We start from the raw sequence: 18,734 nt of genomic DNA, 5'->3' as shown, positions 1-18,734 counted from the left end.
CTGTTTGTGATAAGTATTTAATTAAATTAAAATTATGGTAAAAAGCATTAATAAATGAAACCTATTATGTTTAAAATTGTGTATAGATAGACAATTATTGATTTTAGGTCTTGGGTTTCGTGTTCTTAGGTCTTACTCTTAGGGGTCTTAGATTTTATGTCTTAGGTTTCGTGACACCCATATTTTATAAATCTAAATAGATTCCTGTCATTTGAATCAGATTGAATAAAATATACAGTAGGTCTACATTTTATTCACATTGTAACAGTAACAGTTATTTGGTTTTTTTTATAATATATTAAATATTATATTTATTTGGATTTTATAAACACACCTACAGTACTGTAGTGTTAATATGTCAACATACAACCAAACAATACTAGGCCTAGCTAGGCTTAGAAAAGCAGAGATACCATTACGAAGTTTGACAGACAACTAGAACTACAGTAAGTTAATTCTGTTGTTTGTTTCCAACGATTTCACGTCTTTTTTAGATGTTTCCATTAATTAATCGAAATCATAAAAACGATCTAAAGCTAATTTAAATTCTTTTTTTTGGTCTAAATTAGTACATCCCTCCAAAAATGTACTTCCGTCAGGATAAACTTGTGTCATCGCGGCGGAAGTACAAAATAGACGGCGCTGTTGGATTTCTAAAGTACTGTAATAGTCTAAAAAATATTTTCAAAACGCGAAAAGATTTTTTTTGTACACATAAAAAAATGAAAAAAAAAAGTACTATTTAAAGACTGATACATAGTGCGTACTATTGCATGCCATGTGACCCACAACCATCCAATCAAATGACAAGAATTTATTTAGGTGTTACATAATAATATAAATAATAATAATAATAATAATAATATGTGCTAAATAAAATATACTTATTTCTGTATACAGTATTTATAAGGTTGGTGTGGGGATTATGGGGGACGTTACAAGATTACAGAAGGACTATGGAATAACATTCCGTGGTATTGTGGATCTACGTCACATAGCTCAACGGCATAGATCTATTGAACAGCATATTCACGGTGGAAGTCTGAAAGAGTTAAGTGAAGTTGTACTTTCTCTAGAAATGAATAAGTCGTACAATTTGAGATGTAGTAACTGGGAGGCTGAATCTCTTTCATCAGGACAAGTGCTCTATGCAGCAAATGATGCACTTGTTGCTATAGATATATTTCAGACAATGATAGAAATTAAATTGGAAAATGAATTACTTACCGCAACTGAAAAATGGAATCGAATCGCTGTACAATGTAAAGGGCTAGTTGATTGTGATTTTAAGGGTCGATTTAGTAGCCCCCAAAAAAAGTCTGAATTAAAATCACCATCTTCAAAACCTGGTAAAGCATCATCAAAACCAGCAAGTAAGATGTACAGAGCTCGGAAAGAGCCACTTTATCATAACTGCAGGTTAGAAGCACCAGATGGTACACAACTTTGCATTTGCGATTTAAAGAAGGCTGAATGGTATGTAAGGAAGGGTATAGGAACTTTGATATCTGATAATGAGCCATACACTGTCAGGCTGAACTTTGTGCCAGCCGGAATGCCTGGAAACGAAAGACAATACTATCTTCAAGATAAGGAAAATATCTGTGTTGTGTGTGGCAGAGGGGACATGTACATGCGCAAGTATATAGTTCCTCACGAATATAGAAGGTATGTCTATATAGTTGTTCGTTAAATTCAGGCATATAGTGCATTATATTACATAGCCTATGTAAATACGTGAACGTGATTGGTTGAAACTGCCTCACATGACTACCGCTGCGAGGATTGTAAATCATATATATCCTCGAGTACGATGATATTGACGGAGTAATTTTCGCGTAATTATCGTGTCTCTGTCATTAAACATATCAAATCCAGCAAATTCTCGAGTACGATAATATTGACTGTGTAATTTTCGTGTGGCAACACTCACATTTGGCGATAAATAAACAAAAGTCATCTACTGGGACTTGAACTCGCGATGATTTGTCACACCATTACAAGACGACGTTGCATTCATTGCGCCATTAACTTGCTTGAAGAAATTAACCACCTAAACTTTTTAAACTATGCATACATAGTGCCCTCATTTGTTATTAGTCCTCCCTAGATGAGATGAGAGACTGTTTGTGATTGGTTAATACTCACAGTAGTAACCTGTTATGCGCGGCGCGTTGAACATCTGGCGATTCGGCTCCTCGAAGAAGACAAATTATTCGGCCTACCTGATAATAATATTATTATTGTTAAAGATGTATTGTCCCTTGAAACACAAAAAAATGAAGGTCAAAATATTCTAAATTTAAATTGGCCATATCAAAGTAATATTAAAGTTATTCACTTTAAGTCGAAAATTCGAGCCAAAAGCAACAAGTTTACGTAATTAACAGGTAAATTAGTTTGATTACATTTCGTCTGGAAAATTGTCGCGAGCGAAAGTAAAAAAAGATTTCAAACCATGAGTACGCATTATGCATATGCTAATTAGGATTGTTTCCAACTCGTCACGGTTGAGAAGGTATTTTCACACAGATCGTGAGGAAGTTTTATGATTATGCATACAGAGTAGCCAAACAAGCGCGTTTCATTATGGGGTATGTTTTGATCGAAAACTTTGACTGGAAGTCAGAGTTATTTTTTTAACAAAAAAACGTCTGTATTTCAGTTAAATGATTTTTTTTTCGACACATTTTTGGTGATAGTTAATAACTATTATGATACTTCAAAATGACCCACCTTTTTTCGAAATCTGTTATTTTTTATTTTTTTGGAATTAGTCAAAGGGACAATACATCTTTAATGTAGGCTTATTGATGGAAATTCCTCTGTTAATTTAAATGACCTAGGCCTAAGTGAATATTTTATTGCCAAGAAATCATTAATTAGTAATTATCTGTATATTATTCTTCGCAAGGTACTAAGGTGAATGCAACGCCTAACTAGACAGGCTTATTACATAAAGGAGGCCTAGCTACACCCGACCCAGCAGTTACATTCAACTTGTTGTTGGCTATGTAATATAACAGATCGCCTTTTATATCGGTAAAATATAAGGTTTGATATCCACTCGGGAATGATATTATGTTTTCGGGAAATGATATATATATTCCCTTGAACAAAATATCATTTTGGGAATGTCAAATCTTATATTTAACCTCTAAGTAGTCAATATCTGTATATAATGTAAAAGTATTATGTGGTGAGCATCAGATGAACAATACACTTTCCAACAGTACTTCAAAAGAGGACTTGCTTGACTACAATTAAATATAACACATAATGTACTACTATAGTATCTATATATACATTATGGTTAATTCTGACATAGGCGAGCACAATGCAAAAACTTCGGTATAAATCTCCGCCTTGGATACCTACCTTATCTATCTCAGATGTACCGCGAAACGTAGATTTGATAACATTAGTTTTCAGTACGACGCTATTATTCCATTTTTGTCTTTTACAACGACAAAATTTAGCGTTACCTATCGAAATTTGTGGATATCACAGGGTTATTTTCACACACTCGCGCTGTTGTTCAACTGGCTTCCGGGTCCGTCACTTCCGGCAAAATGGCCGTTGGTGGCAACATTTAATATTAAATACAAATATTTTAGTGGTTCAACGTATCGTGAACTAGGCCTACTGCAATTAATTTGTTTTAGATATTCAACTAATCAATTATATTGATTAAAGGCATTTACTTTACGTGAACTACAATTTGTTTTAGTAATTTAACTATTATTGAAGGCCTTTACTTTTACGTGAATCACATTTTAGTGATCGTGAACTACAATTTGTTTAGTAATCTCACTATTATTTAAGGACTTTATTACTTTTATGTGATTTTGGTGATTCAACTGAATCGTGAACTAAAATTTATTTGTTTTAGATATTCAACTATTAATCATAAAGACCTTTAATTTACGTGAAATACAATTTGTTTTAGTAGTTTAACTAATTATTTATGCTATTTATTAATCATTTTATCAAATTTAGGTGCGATTCAATGTTTACTATAGGAGGCCTGGTAGGCCTACCAGGGAAACACCTTTACTGTTTAAATTTATATTATCGATTATTTCTGTTGCTTGCTCTATTGATAATTATAAATGGTGTCTATTACGACCGATATATGTATAGGCTACGACAGTTGTTATTTGATCATTTTGTTCCAAAATTTAACAAGATGCTGTTGTCATGATATATTGTGACACAAATGATAAAGCCCCCCTCACTGTCACCCACTTTGATCAACTATGCTTTTGGTCTCTTGGTACGGTCACGTTAGAGACTGTTTCAGTGATTTATGACCCCTATTAACGGTTTCTTCCTGTGTGTAACGTTCAGATAATATATATAATATCATATGTATATTATACATATACTGTTCTTTACAATATATTATTTGCATCTTACGTTCTTATGATTACTACCAATTACTCATAAGTCATATGCTTAGGTGTCAACCGGGTCTCAGTTTCCAGAGGCGTTGGTCATGTTTTCGAGGACCATTCGGGTACACCCACTAGATGGTGCGCGAGCGAACCCTCTAGTATTAAACAATTTTCTTTATTTTCTTTTCCACCCACAACATATTATCACTGACAATATTGTGGAATATTTGTAAAGCCAACTTTACATAAACTGGTCAACAAGAAAACCAAAATCTGAGCTTTGTGGACTAGCCGCCCAAATAGTTAGGGCTTGTTAGCAAATTTTTCATAAACCTAGGAAAAAATTGCTTACCATTGCTTTTTTCGTGTGTGTGTTCAGAAATTTGTCTACTAACATATATCAATTACTTACAGTAGTTCCAACTCAATTCCAGTAGAGGACAATTTTTGGCAGCCATTTTTCAAAATGGCCGCCTATAACAACAAATTCTCATATACCTCGGTAACTAATAAAGGTAGAGACTTATATTTGGTTTCAAAATGTTCATAATATAGATATTTATATTTACTCTATTAAAGATATATTGTCCCCCTAAAAAAATATTTTTTTTAATTTTGTTGTTGAATATGTTATTTTAATGTCACATAATAGTTATTCACTCTCACAAAAAATTGGGTCTTAAAAAAATTTATTTACCTGAGAAAAATGTAATTTAAAGCAAAAAATGGTCAAATTGTCTGGAAGACAATGAGTTTTTGGGTAATTTAACTGTTTATTTTGTCTTTTTATAGGTGAAATAATTTTTTTTCCCCGTTTTTTTTCTTATGGAAGTGAACAACTTCATTAAAACTGCAAAATGGCCTATTCAAAGTCCGATTTTAAAAATCCTTATTTTTCATGATTTTGGGGGACAATACATCTTTAATGGAATATTTTTTTCAAAAATGACCGGAAATATCGTTTTATGACCAATTGACCCTTATTTCGGTAACTACTAGTCATGGATACCTAAAACAAACTCAATTTGTTAAGAATGTTATTTTACAAACCCAATCTAGGAAAATTTAATAGAGAACTCCAACCCCCCTCTATAATGATGGTTCTTCGTTCTTAGTAGGCCTATCCTAGTCCAAATAGCATTTTGGACTAGGCCGAAGACTTAGACCTACCTAATATCCCCATGCCTACTTTCCGGAACATCCTTTTAATAATAATAATATATTGTTTTAAGGTTTGCATGGCGAAATCGAATGTTGATATAAAGTTTGCGGTACACCACGTGTATTAGTTCTGAAAAGAACTGCTAAGTTTCTCGATGTTTCGATCAATATACTTTGATCGTCCTCAGGAGTGAGAATCTCACTCCTGAGGACGATTGCAACCTTTTGACCTTTTGACCTTTCGCCACATTTTCAAAATGTGTAACCAAGCCAAAAATGATTGTTTGACCACCCTAAACAATTTCTGAAGTCAAATTCTCTTGACCTCAAAGTGCATTCGAAAGTTGATCTAGATACTAGAGTTAGTAGTAGATCGCTGATTATCGTTAAGCGTTTATTGATAGCGTCGAATAATGTCGACAGGAACAAGCTTTAGCAAGAAAAACTAACAACATTTCACGACAAATCTGAGACAGCTAAGGTAACCAAGATGGTTATTTCCACAAATGTTATGAATTGTTTTTTATTCAACATTAATTTACAGTATTTTAAAACTACTTTAAGAGGTAATCTGGTGCAACTGGTTCGTAACCATTTCTAAACATCTGCTAGTACAAGATATCTATATATAAATTATGGTTAATTCTGACATAGGCGAGCACGATGGAAAAACTTTGGTTACCTACCTTATCTATCTCAGATGTACCGTGAAACGTAGATTTGATAACATTAGTTTCCACTATTACGATATTGTTCCATATTTCTATCTTAGGAAGATATTATAAAGGGTTTTATAAGCACCAAATTTCTGATTTCATCGGTAGATTTTCAATTTCATTTCAATTTAAAAAAAAAAACTATTTTGATAGATTTATATGTTTATACAAATGTATTGATTTGCGATGAATGGAACATTCCAAATTATTTGGTTTAACCATGGAGGTATACATCCATGGTTTTACACAAGTAGGTCAATTTATGGGCCCCTAGAGAATAAACTTAAAACCTTCAGATATAGTATTGCAATACTACTATACAATACTGTAAATACCTACAGTATTAACCACTTTTGGTCGACATTTGAATCGCAAATTTCTTACTGTGAGTGTCGGTACTGTTAGATATAATATAAACATATATACAAATAAACTGTATTACTGTGAGTGTGGGAGGTCTACTGTTAGATTATAAACACATAATATACAAATAAACTACATTACTGACAGTTGCTTCTCAATGTTTGTATTAATTAATCATTTTTAAAAATATAAACGTCGTAGTTGTGTATCGTCAAATGTACTTTACTATTTCAATCGATTATGACAGTGACAGTTTTAACAAAGTATTAAATCGCAAATGTTTTACTGTATTTAGTGGTATTATTTATAGGCCTATAAAACATGAAACAAATATTTCGTTGCTGAGTGGATAAAGACTATATTTTAAAATGGTTCTTCTTTGTACCTTCCCTCAACCTTAATGTTACATACAAAACACAATTGAGTTCAAAAATAAAAAAATTAGTTTCTCTGTCGGAAGTACTTCCCAGGGTACTAATTTTAGTTGACTGCATAAATCATCGTGTCTATTTATTCGTTTCTGTAAACGACAATGTTTTATAGTCCTGCGTACATTTAAAATCGCCAGTTTTTTTACGCTGAAATTACTGTGTTTGAGAACGTCCATCTGTGGGCACGACCTAGATGGTACGCGAGCGTACCATAAAGGGTGCGTTTATACAACACGCTATTACACGCATATTCAACACGCATATTCAACACGCCTACGAGAAGTGTGTTGTATAACATCGAAGAGATTCCGTGTAATGAGATTTTAATTGCAAAAAATGCTACTTGGCTGAATCCTAAAATTTTGTGGATTCCCGGTTGCTGTTGGCCTGTTGGAAGTGTCCTCAGGGTATTGTTTTGACCTCTCGTTAAATAAAAGTATGTGCTGTGAAAATGTTGACCAAATCTAGTAGATAATTGTGCCTTTTTTTGCATATTTTAACAGATTTAGCACTTAACATTAACGCTAATCAAATGTTGGCATAATTTGGCAAAATGTAGCATAGTTTTATCCTAATTTTAAAACATTTTTTTTTCTAATTTCAAAATCGGATTAAAAAAATCAATAACTGAATAAACTAAATTTTAAACGAAATCATCCTTTATTAAAATCCTTAATAAACTCATATTAATTCATAATGCATACGAGTATATATACAATTAGGATTATGAACTACGGTATACACGGTATTACGATTTAATGTATAACTGCAAGGTTTTTGTGGGGTTGACCTCGGCCCGTGCAACACGCTAAAGACGTGTTCAAATTTAGGGTGTTGTATAAACACAGCCCTAGTTTCTTTAAATGCTGTTAGATGGGTAATGTTTTCCCAGTATGATATATTAGCATTACCATGATATCGGTGTCTTCAGCCCTCACTTTAACAGGGTATTCTTTTTTAGAGCTGTTTGAACAATACAAGTGTCGACATCGTCGGTGCATTGCTTCAAGTTCCTTAATTATAATAGGCCTACCAAGTCAGTTGTCAGAAATGATATTTCCTTTTAACTTTGGGGAAAAAGTTCTATTAGATTAAATACAAATATGGATGTTCTCATAAAGTTGAGCCTGATTTAAAGTGTCTGTGACCAATAGTTACCTAAATTAACCTAGATTGGGTTTGTAAAATAAGTTCTGTTAAGGTAAAGATAAAAATGAACATTCTGAACAAATTGAGACCAGTTTTAAGTATCCATGACCAGTAGTTACCAAGATACTGATATGGTCAGGTCAATTGGTCATAAAACGATATTCCCGGTCATTTTTGAAGAAAAAAATTCTATTAGAGTAAATATGTCTTTCTTTATGAACATTTTGAGACCAAATATAAGTCTACCTTTATTAGTTACCGAGATGTATGAAAATTTGTTGTTATAGGTGGCCATTTTGAAAAATGGCTGCCAAAAATTTTCCTCTACTGGAATTGAGTTGGAACTAATTGATATATGTTATGGCGAAAAAAGCTATTGGTAAGCAATTTTTTCCTAGATTTGTAAACAATTTGCTAACAAGCCCTAACTAAAATGGTGTCAAGTTTTTGAAGAGTTGACAATACGATTGGGTTATCCAAAGTATACATGAACAAGACATACCATAAGAAAATGTACAGTAGATTAAAACATATCTTAGTACACTTCCATTCATTTTGTACAACCTCTTATCATATACAGTTCTAATATTATGTTCTTGTATACTTGTTATTAAGATTTTGTTCATTTTGAAAGAAGAATATGTTTACCTAGTAATATCATTGTACTATTGATATAATACTTGTTGATTTTTTTTCTCAAGGTATTTTCCAAAAAAGATGAGACATCATTCCTCACATGATGTCCTCCTTCTCTGTATAAACTGTCACTTACAAAGCTGGAACCATGACCAGACTCTTCGACGAGATCTTGCAAATGAGTGTGATGCCAACTTTGATAAAAACAACTCTGAGTACATAGATGATCATACTCGAGTAAGAGTTCGATCAGCAGCAAAAGCACTGTTACAGAATCGAGATACTATTCCTGAAGATCGTATTCGAATACTAGAATCAACTGTAAAAAATTACTATAAAACCGACACTGTAGATGATGCTCTTTTAGAGCAAACAGCTAAATTGGAAACAAAAATTCTAAATGATGAATTTACTGGATCACATGGGAAGAAGGTGGTTATTGTTAAGTCAAGGACAAAAGATGGCTTAGTAGAGTTTGAAAAGAGGTGGAGAAGACATTTTGTATCCACAATGAATCCTCAATATCTACCAGACCTTTGGTCTATAGATTACAGACATTCATCTCTCCACGAAGTTAAAGATTCTATTTCTAATGTTTAATTCTCATCAAGGAGAAATTGGTATGTTGTTAGATTACATTCTAAATTTAAAATACAGACTTTCAAATTATCCACCTGTTTCTCTGCACACTACATTTTCCTGCATCATTTTTAATCATCATGGTTAAAGTTTGAATAAAGGAATCGTGTAACATCACCTAGGATATAGGTCTAGATTTATCTTTCCTGACATAATAATACACCAAATTTCAGTTTATACTTAGGATAAATAGACCCAAATTCCATGTATTCTACAGTCAATGAGTTTAACATTTCCAATGACTGATTTTGATGTATAATTTTTGCCCTTTTATAACAGTAGACTTGTAAAAAGACTGTATTTATAAAGTAAAAGTTGTTTACAGTACAGTATATGGTTATTTATGTTCAATTTTCCGTCAGATGATGCAAACAATTCTCTTTTTGATTGAGACATATCTCATCCAATACAAAAAAGAATCTCCTGATGTATATTTTGTTTAGCAGGCATGGCCAAGTATTAATTTATTTCATCTTCATTGATTCACATTCGTTATTTTTTGGTTAAAATTTAATGGATTTGTGTATTTATACCAAAAATATCGATTTGCAAATCGCAATAGTGTAGGCCTAGCGTACAGTTCCAATGGAAATACATTGGTCCTACAGTACAGTAAGCCTACAAAATAACGACATTTCAATTCATTCATACTTTTATGGCTTATTACAAGTGCATACTTCTCCTAAACCATTGTTAAACATGTCAACATTAAGTGGACATTTTCCCACAAAACGAGGAGCAATATATGTTTTAACACTACAGTTTTTAATCATTTATCAGCTCCTATAATTATGATTTTAGCCTGTGTTTCTGAAATACAGTTGGAAAGTGATCACGAAAATACGTCAATATTTTGGTGATAATATATATGGGAGCCACAATCATTGTGTCTCCAGGAGGTACTTTATACAAGAATGATGTACTGTAACTACTGTATATCATTCGCGTGACAAACCCAAAAAATAAAATATTCTAAAGTTTGTTAGACATAGGCATTTTATTTGTTTGTCTGTTTGCTTTGTTTATGGCCGCGACGTCTGTCTCAAACGAAAATGTCAATAGTTTCTCTGGTTTTATATTCTTATATTCTGAATGATGGATGAAACTAAGCCAGGACTGTTTAAAATCATTGATCAAGGGCTTCTTTCGTCCAGTGCCCACCTTGACCAGAAGAAAGGCATGGGCCAATACATCTGAGGCAGATACTATATAGGGCTGTCATAAGAGTCAGCATTGCTGATTTCAAATGCCTAATGGGACCCCATATCCAGCTGCACATCTACCATTCATAATAATCAGACTCGGAGGATTTCATCGTTTCAGGAGGTTTTGGGGTAATATTGGACAAAATGGTGGGTTCAGGTTTGGAAGTCTGGTAGTTGAACCAAAAATATAGGCCCTACCCGAAAAAAAATGGTGCAAAAAGACATTTTTGCATATTGGAAGTGGAATTTTATGGAGAATAAATAAATAACAAAAATCCATCTTGGGGAACATTTTTTAGATGCGTTTTTCTTTTATTTTAAATTTTTTGATAAAAATATGAATAATATGATTGTATATCTTGGCAACCGCTAACTGTAGAGGCTTCTATTTGGTCCTAAATTGTTTACAACATACATATTTCTATTTTCTATAATGAAAATGACCCCTGACCTCATAATAATATTATCTCAATAAATACTGGTCATACCCAATTAAAATTGGTCTTAAATTGTTGATAAAGTGTATGTTTATATTTACTTTATTTGTTGATAATTTTGACAATAAATGATAGTAAAGAGGTAATTTTGACCTCTGACCTTATAGTATCATATGTCGACAAATACTGGTTGTCTTATATGATTCATCATCAATAAAATAATAAGCAATTTCTCCAAATTGTTGTGACTCTCTCATTAGTAATCTTCACATGCTGTTCAGCAATTTGTTCCATTTTATTTGGCACAAACTTGTATGTCTGTAACTTTTAGTCTGGTGGCAGGAGGGAGAAATCACCACCCGAAAGGGGACAAATTGCCATCCAACTTTTCTAGACCAGAATTGTCTGTAGATTACGAATCTGGAAGGTAATCGATCAGGATAGGAGGCGTTTTCGAGATATATGGGGTCAATGTTCAAAATTGACCAATTACAACAATGTAATATGTAATTGTATTATAACAAATTTATTGAAGCACAATTTGGTCTTGTATTACATTTTATGAATATAGGTGTCTGTTTAATCGCCTTAAGAAAAAAAAACGTTTTTGATTAAGGGTCAAATGTCAATATCAATTATCTATTTAAAACTAAGCCTAATCTCTAAAAATACGATATTTCAATTTTTATAAACTAAGATATACACATATCTTACTCTTTAATAGAAATATCTAGTTAATAGAGATTTTTGTGTATTACAACTCGAAAAAACAAGAAGAAATACAATACACGACTAAGCTCTGTCTATAACATTTAAAAAAAATAATTGTTCAGTTTTATAATATGTCTTAGTTTTTAATAGAATATATAGAGAAAACGAATATATCTCTATTCAAAGCTACTGTATCCCGATTAAGATATTTCTATTGCCTGAATAAATGACGCCATATAGCACTGTATATACTGATTTGGCGCCAGTGGACCAAAGTGAAATAGTCACATACAAAAACATTGACAAAAAATACTTCCCGAATTAAAACTTATTCCAGTCTTGGTATATTAAATATGTTCAATATTGGTTGCTCATCCATAATGCAAAAGACAAACTAGTTTCAATTCAAGTCATATCATATCAGTGATGAATTTATTAACTTTCGTTCGTTTAAAATTTATAGGCCTTATGAAATAAAATACAATCCTACACATTTTCTAAACTCTAAACTGATTTTTACAAAAAAGGGTTAGGAATAAGACTTTTTGTCTGTAAGTAAACATATCTAATTCCAAATGATTCAAAATCGAAGTATTTTATCTCGATACTTTGTGTATGTGGCATTTATAAATCCTTCTCAACTCTAACTTCATGAGCATTTTTCTATTATTGAAGTGTTTTGACTACATTGTTCAAATTTGGTTACATGAAGCTCATGAAGATATAACTGCCCATATAAACCAATCAATTAAACTTAAAGATGTATTGTCCCCCAAAAACATGAATAATTAAAATTAATTAAATTATATTGAATTGGTTATTCTCTAGTTTTAATAATTTAAAAGTAAAAAAACAACAAAACAAATAATGTTTTCACTTATAAAATGAATGGTTAAATTCAACCAAAAACCCATTGGCTGGCAGCCATGACTATTTTCTGCTAGGTAATTCATTTTTTTTTTCTATCCAATTTTTTGTTAAAGTTTTTGTTTTGTAAAATACAATATTAACTAGAAAGCCACTCCGAGAGTGCATACCTCCGCCTACTTTAAAATTCTCCTACATAAGATTTCTCCAGTAAAAATAATATATATATATATATATATTTGTGTGTGCCTTAATGCTGTTTGTGATTTAGGCTAATTTCACTACAAGCATGTGTATGCGAGTTTGGTGTAATGGTTATGTAACAAGCCTGTCAACAATTAACAATAGCTTCAGTTGACTAACAATAGAACAGCAACGCGAAAATCAAACGAGTGAATTTGAAAAGAAATAGGTTTTTTAAACTACTCGCATCAAAAACGTGCACATTAAATCAAATTATGTTTTAAAATTACAAATCACAAATTATAACTCTTGCCTCTTGTACAACAATGAAGTTTTTTGGACAAGTAGTTCTCGAGAAAATGCAATTTCAGTTTACTTGTTACTTTAAGACTGCTTGTCAGCTTTTGAAAAATTCTTTTAACACTAGCAGGTCTGAAAAGAATACTCAAAAAGTGGTCCAGAATTGGGAACATGGTCCCAAATGGTCCAACAATTTAATGGAATGGTCCTTGACCACATATCTATCTGTATATTCATTTTGGTAAAGATCTTGTAATTACTTTTTGAGTATTCCTGCTAACAAACAAACAAACAAACACACGCTACCGATTACATATACCTCCTTGGCCGAGGTAAATTATTGTATGGCTATCCAAAATAACATTCTAAAACTAAGTAACAATAAACATACAGCGTTTTCTTTTTTTAAATGCATATAACAAAAAGATCTTCTAGATTTAAATTAACTTATGATTCATTTATTTAATAACTTATACTATTGTTTTTTTTTATTTATTTATTTTTTAAATTTTTTTATTTTACTTATGTCTTTTTACTTCTTATTATATATTCTTACTATGTATATCTTACTCGTCATACTTGATTATGTTTATGTATCTTTTCTGGTGGGTAATCCTTAACATTCTTTTTAACTTATTTGCCCACCAGCCACACATCTTTCTTATATATATATATATATATGTTTATTTGAAACGATAAAGATGAGGAAATCTGTGAGAATGAGAAAAAGTCGCCCCAACCGAGACTCGAACTCGGACCGCCTGCTTGATATGCAGATGTCCTAACCATTAGACCACTGGGGCTTTCATGGTATTGTTCGAACTCGATTGGATAGCGACTCTTTAACATTCTCGGCGTGGTGGTACGGCGGAACAGCACTAGTCCTCAGTTGTACGCACGCGCACCAGAGATCAAATTGATACGCCCTCATCTTACAGTATTTTTATTCACGAGGCGGGATCTCCGAAGAGATACTTATATATATATAAACAAATCAGGCAAAGAACATTAATTCTAAACCGCCCGGTGATATACTGAAATTTAATTAATTAATTTGAAACGATAAAGATGAGGAAATCTGTGAGAATGAGAAAAAGTCGCCCCAACCGAGACTCGAACTCGGACCGCCTGCTTGATATGCAGATGTCCTAACCATTAGACCACTGGGGCTTTCATGGTATTGTTCGAACTCGATTGGATAGCGACTCTTTAACATTCTCGGCGTGGTACGGCGGAACAGCACTTTAGTCCTCAGTTGTACGCACGCGCACCAGAGATCAAATTGATACGCCCTCATCTTACAGTATTTTTATTCACGAGGCGGGATCTCCGAAGAGATACTTTTATATATATAAACAAATCAGGCAAAGAACATTAATTCTAAACCGCCCGGTGATATACTGAAATTTAATTAATTAATTTGAAACGATAAAGATGAGGAAATCTGTGAGAATGAGAAAAAGTCGCCCCAACCGAGACTCGAACTCGGACCGCCTGCTTGATATGCAGATGTCCTAACCATTAGACCACTGGGGCTTTCATGGTATTGTTCGAACTCGATTGGATAGCGACTCTTTAACATTCTCGGCGTGGTACGGCGGAACAGCACTAGTCCTCAGTTGTACGCACGCGCACCAGAGATCAAATTGATACGCCCTCATCTTACAGTATTTTTATTCACGAGGCGGGATCTCCGAAGAGATACTTTTATATATATAAACAAATCAGGCAAAGAACATTAATTCTAAACCGCCCGGTGATATACTGAAATTTAATTAATTAATTTGAAACGATAAAGATGAGGAAATCTGTGAGAATGAGAAAAAGTCGCCCCAACCGAGACTCGAACTCGGACCGCCTGCTTGATATGCAGATGTCCTAACCATTAGACCACTGGGGCTTTCATGGTATTGTTCGAACTCGATTGGATAGCGACTCTTTAACATTCTCGGCGTGGTACGGCGGAACAGCACTAGTCCTCAGTTGTACGCACGCGCACCAGAGATCAAATTGATACGCCCTCATCTTACAGTATTTTTATTCACGAGGCGTTACTTAATTATCATATTCATTTTGTGTGGAAAATCAATAAAAACAAACAAACAAACTATATAATGATTACATCTTATTTCCTTTTCCTTTCTCTCTCTTTACATCAGATGTGGTATTCAACAGCATGTGATTAGGATATATTATTTTAACCAATCGTCTTAACCTCATACTTTCTTGGACCTAATACTTTCATTATTATGCCATTTAGCCATTTGTCTTGTGCTTTAGCTTGTGTTCTCATGTTTTTCACTTTTACTTTGTCTGAAACTGAAAAGATTTTAGGATCTTTATGTAGTTTTTGGCTATATTGTTTACATTCTATTCGTTTCGCTAAACTAGGATTAATTAATATACGATAAAACTTTATTGTCACAACGGCAAAAATATACAGTTATTCATTCATTCATTCAATCTTTTATTTCGGAAACTCTGGTCCATAGAAAGTAAATTACATATAAATGAAATAAACAAAATTACTACTACTCATCTCAGGATGGCATTCCATCTGGAGAGCATCTTCGACTTAACTAAGACGTTGCTTATAATCGTTGAGATTAAAATATTTTTGCTTGCATTAAGTCTACACATCAGGCCATATATTGATATTCTTAACAATTCATAAAAAGAGGGAATTCTACATTCCGTAAACATGAGGCTGGCACTGCAATGTCGAGGCCTTTGCAACAACATTCTTAAACCATTATTGTAGCATACCTGGAGAGATCGCAAGGTACCTTGATTATAGTTGCACCATAATGTAGCACAATACATATTTACACAATATGTTCTAAATAAAACACATTTCACATTGATAGAACACATACTAAATTTTCTGACCAAGGAGTTGGCTCGGATACACAAAGATCTGTATTGCCGCTTTATATCAAACTCATCACATAAATCCAAGGATATAACATGACCAAGATATGTGGTTGAGTCAACATATTCTAAGCTTTTGCCATTAATGGTAATAATAGGTTTCAATTGAATCCTCCGTGACTTAGGACAGATTATCATACAAGATGATTTCTTAGCATTGTAAACAATATCATTTTTGGCCGCAAAGCATTCAGAAATTTTAATTAGATGTTGCAACCCTGATGCAGAAGGTGATATAAGCACCATGTCATCTGCATACGATAGGTTGTTAAATTTAATATTATTTAACTCACACCCTTCTTTGCTGTTGCTAAGCTTAATGATAAGATCATTTATATACATATTATACAGATGGGGAGACATCACTCCTCCCTGTCTAACACCATTTGATACATGAAAGGGCTCCGAAAAGGATTTGCCCCATTTAACAATGAAACACTGAATATTATACCAAGCTTTTAGTACTCTAACAATTGGACATGGCGTATCATTAATAATAAATTTCTTAAAAAGTGACCAATGGTTCACCCTATAAAGGCTTTAGAAGCATCGAGGTAGCATACATAGACAGGGCTACCATTACGATAGTAGTAATCAACTATTTGTTTAAAAACAAAAATACAAGTTTCTGTACCATGGTTAGATTTAAAGGCAAATTGTCTATCATCAGAAGTTATAGTATCACCAGCTAATTCGATAAGAACATGTTCTAAAACCTTAGATATTACACAGGCTAGGGCAATCGGTCTATAATTATCCTTGCTTGTAATGTCGCTTGACTTAGATTTTACGATAGGTACAAGAATGACATCAGTCATACCTCTTGGGACCGTACCGTATTTTAAACAAAGGTTAAAACAAATACTAAGTAGAACTGAGAGTTTTCCACTAGCATAGCGCAAGTGCTCACTGGACAGGCCATCACATCCAGCAGACTTACCCAGAGCTAACTTAGATATATAATCATTAATACCACGAGGGGAGACAAACAACTCATCACTATGCATAGATGATCTATCTAGTTCATCTAAAACAAATTGCTTGTTACAATCATTTTTAACACAGTTAAATAATGTTTCGTAATGTTTAGCCCAAAGCTTACAGATATCATTTTCGCCTTTTACGCAATCAATGTGATCAGGTCGACAGGCAGTTTGGCTATTCATTTTTGCAATATTTCCCCAGAAATTATTATAGTCATTTTCAAATAGAGATTTTGCCAAGGCATCAGCTTTATATATCTCTTCGTTAGTTTTACATTGACGAAGAGCTAACTTAAATTTAGACCTACTAATTCTCATAGAATCATAAAGTGGACCAAAACGGGGCTTACTATTTTCCCTCCATAATAGAATGGCTTCTCTAGCAATATCATGTTGTTCACTAACATATTCATTCCAACCGGGGATGACCTCAAAATTCTTGGCACATCTCGGTTTAAAGGCGACATTGGATGCCTCTTGAAGACATGTAACAATAGTATCATACAATATATTAACATAATCACAGTGATTGTGATCAGTACAATTGATATTACTACAATTTATAATTTCAGCATCAATCTCAATTTTACTTAATAAAACATCCGTGGTAGCACGATAAATGCCAATATCTTCATCAGTTACACTTTTCCAATTTATATATTGATTATTCTTTTCATTAGCTTCATTATTTTTACTGCATTCATTATTCACATCGTCAAAATTCAAAATATTGTAATTAAATAATAGTGGATAATGATCAGACCCTACTACATCATAACATATAGAAAAATCAGATAATAAATGACATGCACTTTGAGTGGAGACAACATGGTCAATCCAGCTAGTGGACCCATGTGATTCACTTAAAAAAGTAAAATTATTGGAATCTACACCAAGATATTCAATATCGTATATACTTAGATTATTTTCTATAGTGAACTGTTTAAGCTCTTTACCAAACCGTTTATTAATGTTGGCATTAAAACAGGCCTGCATTAAAATCACCTACAAAAATAACTTTATTACCATCAAATTCATCGACAACATTTTGTATCTTACCCAAGTATTCCATGAATTCGATAAAATTTTCATCGGCATCATAAGGCATGTAAACACTAACTAACATAGTTTTGTTTACTCCGCTCCGCTGATCTGCAGGTAACAAGGGTATCAAAGACAGGGTGAGTAACATCAGACATAATACAATTAAGTTTTTTAGACATCATTTCATTACATAAGTGTTCTAACAATTTAACATCGGTGCCTATAATCTTACCCGCTTGTTTAATAATCGAATTTAATTTTTTCTTACTATTTAAGTTCAGTTCATTTAACCAAATAATGATACAAATTGAAAGAGCAGATTGTACAACAGAAACGTAAAACATATGTAAAATATTGGACTTAACATTAAGTTTTCTCATTCTACGTAGAAAGTACATTCTTTTATTACATTTGGTAGCGAGCTTATCCGTGTTAACATTCCAATTTAGTTTATCGTCAGTATAATTACCAAGATGTTTATGATCAACAGACACTCATGGTTTTGATTAGCTTTCCTGAAGTCAACAACAATTTCCTTAGTTTTTTCAACAAGATGATTTTGAGAACACCAATCAACAAAA

At 32.8% G+C, this 18,734-nt stretch overlaps 2 protein-coding genes across 4 annotated transcripts in view; one reads left to right on the top strand and one right to left on the bottom strand.

The window, feature by feature from the left end:
* Positions 1 to 11,602, top strand: part of LOC144849195 (exonuclease 3'-5' domain-containing protein 2-like) — a 72,829-nt gene extending 61,227 nt beyond the window's left edge. For 2 of the 3 annotated variants that reach the window (XM_078706237.1, XM_078706238.1), the window contains exons 4-5: positions 901 to 1,668; positions 8,919 to 11,602. In XM_078706237.1, coding sequence (XP_078562363.1) covers positions 901 to 1,668; positions 8,919 to 9,453 — 1,303 coding nt within the window. In that variant the 3' untranslated portion in view covers positions 9,454 to 11,602. The remainder of the gene's footprint in view (positions 1 to 900; positions 1,669 to 8,918) is intronic. The other variant, XM_078706236.1, reaches the window with a different exon arrangement.
* Positions 11,603 to 15,392: 3,790 nt separating this feature from the next.
* LOC144848947 (uncharacterized) lies at positions 15,393 to 16,468 on the bottom strand. Its single transcript, XM_078705898.1, has 2 exons — positions 16,072 to 16,468; positions 15,393 to 15,514 (listed from the first exon to the last, which is right to left on the bottom strand). Exons 1-2 carry the CDS (start codon positions 16,466 to 16,468, stop codon positions 15,393 to 15,395), a joined length of 519 nt encoding a protein of 172 aa, XP_078562024.1.
* Between the last annotated feature and the right edge of the window lie 2,266 nt (positions 16,469 to 18,734).

Source organism: Antedon bifida, chromosome 7 (assembly GCF_963402885.1).
Source record: "Antedon bifida chromosome 7, ecAntBifi1.1, whole genome shotgun sequence".
Taxonomy (NCBI): domain Eukaryota; kingdom Metazoa; phylum Echinodermata; class Crinoidea; order Comatulida; family Antedonidae; genus Antedon; species Antedon bifida.
Note: the sequence above shows the minus strand (reverse complement) of the source record. Positions and strands in the feature narration are given on the sequence as shown.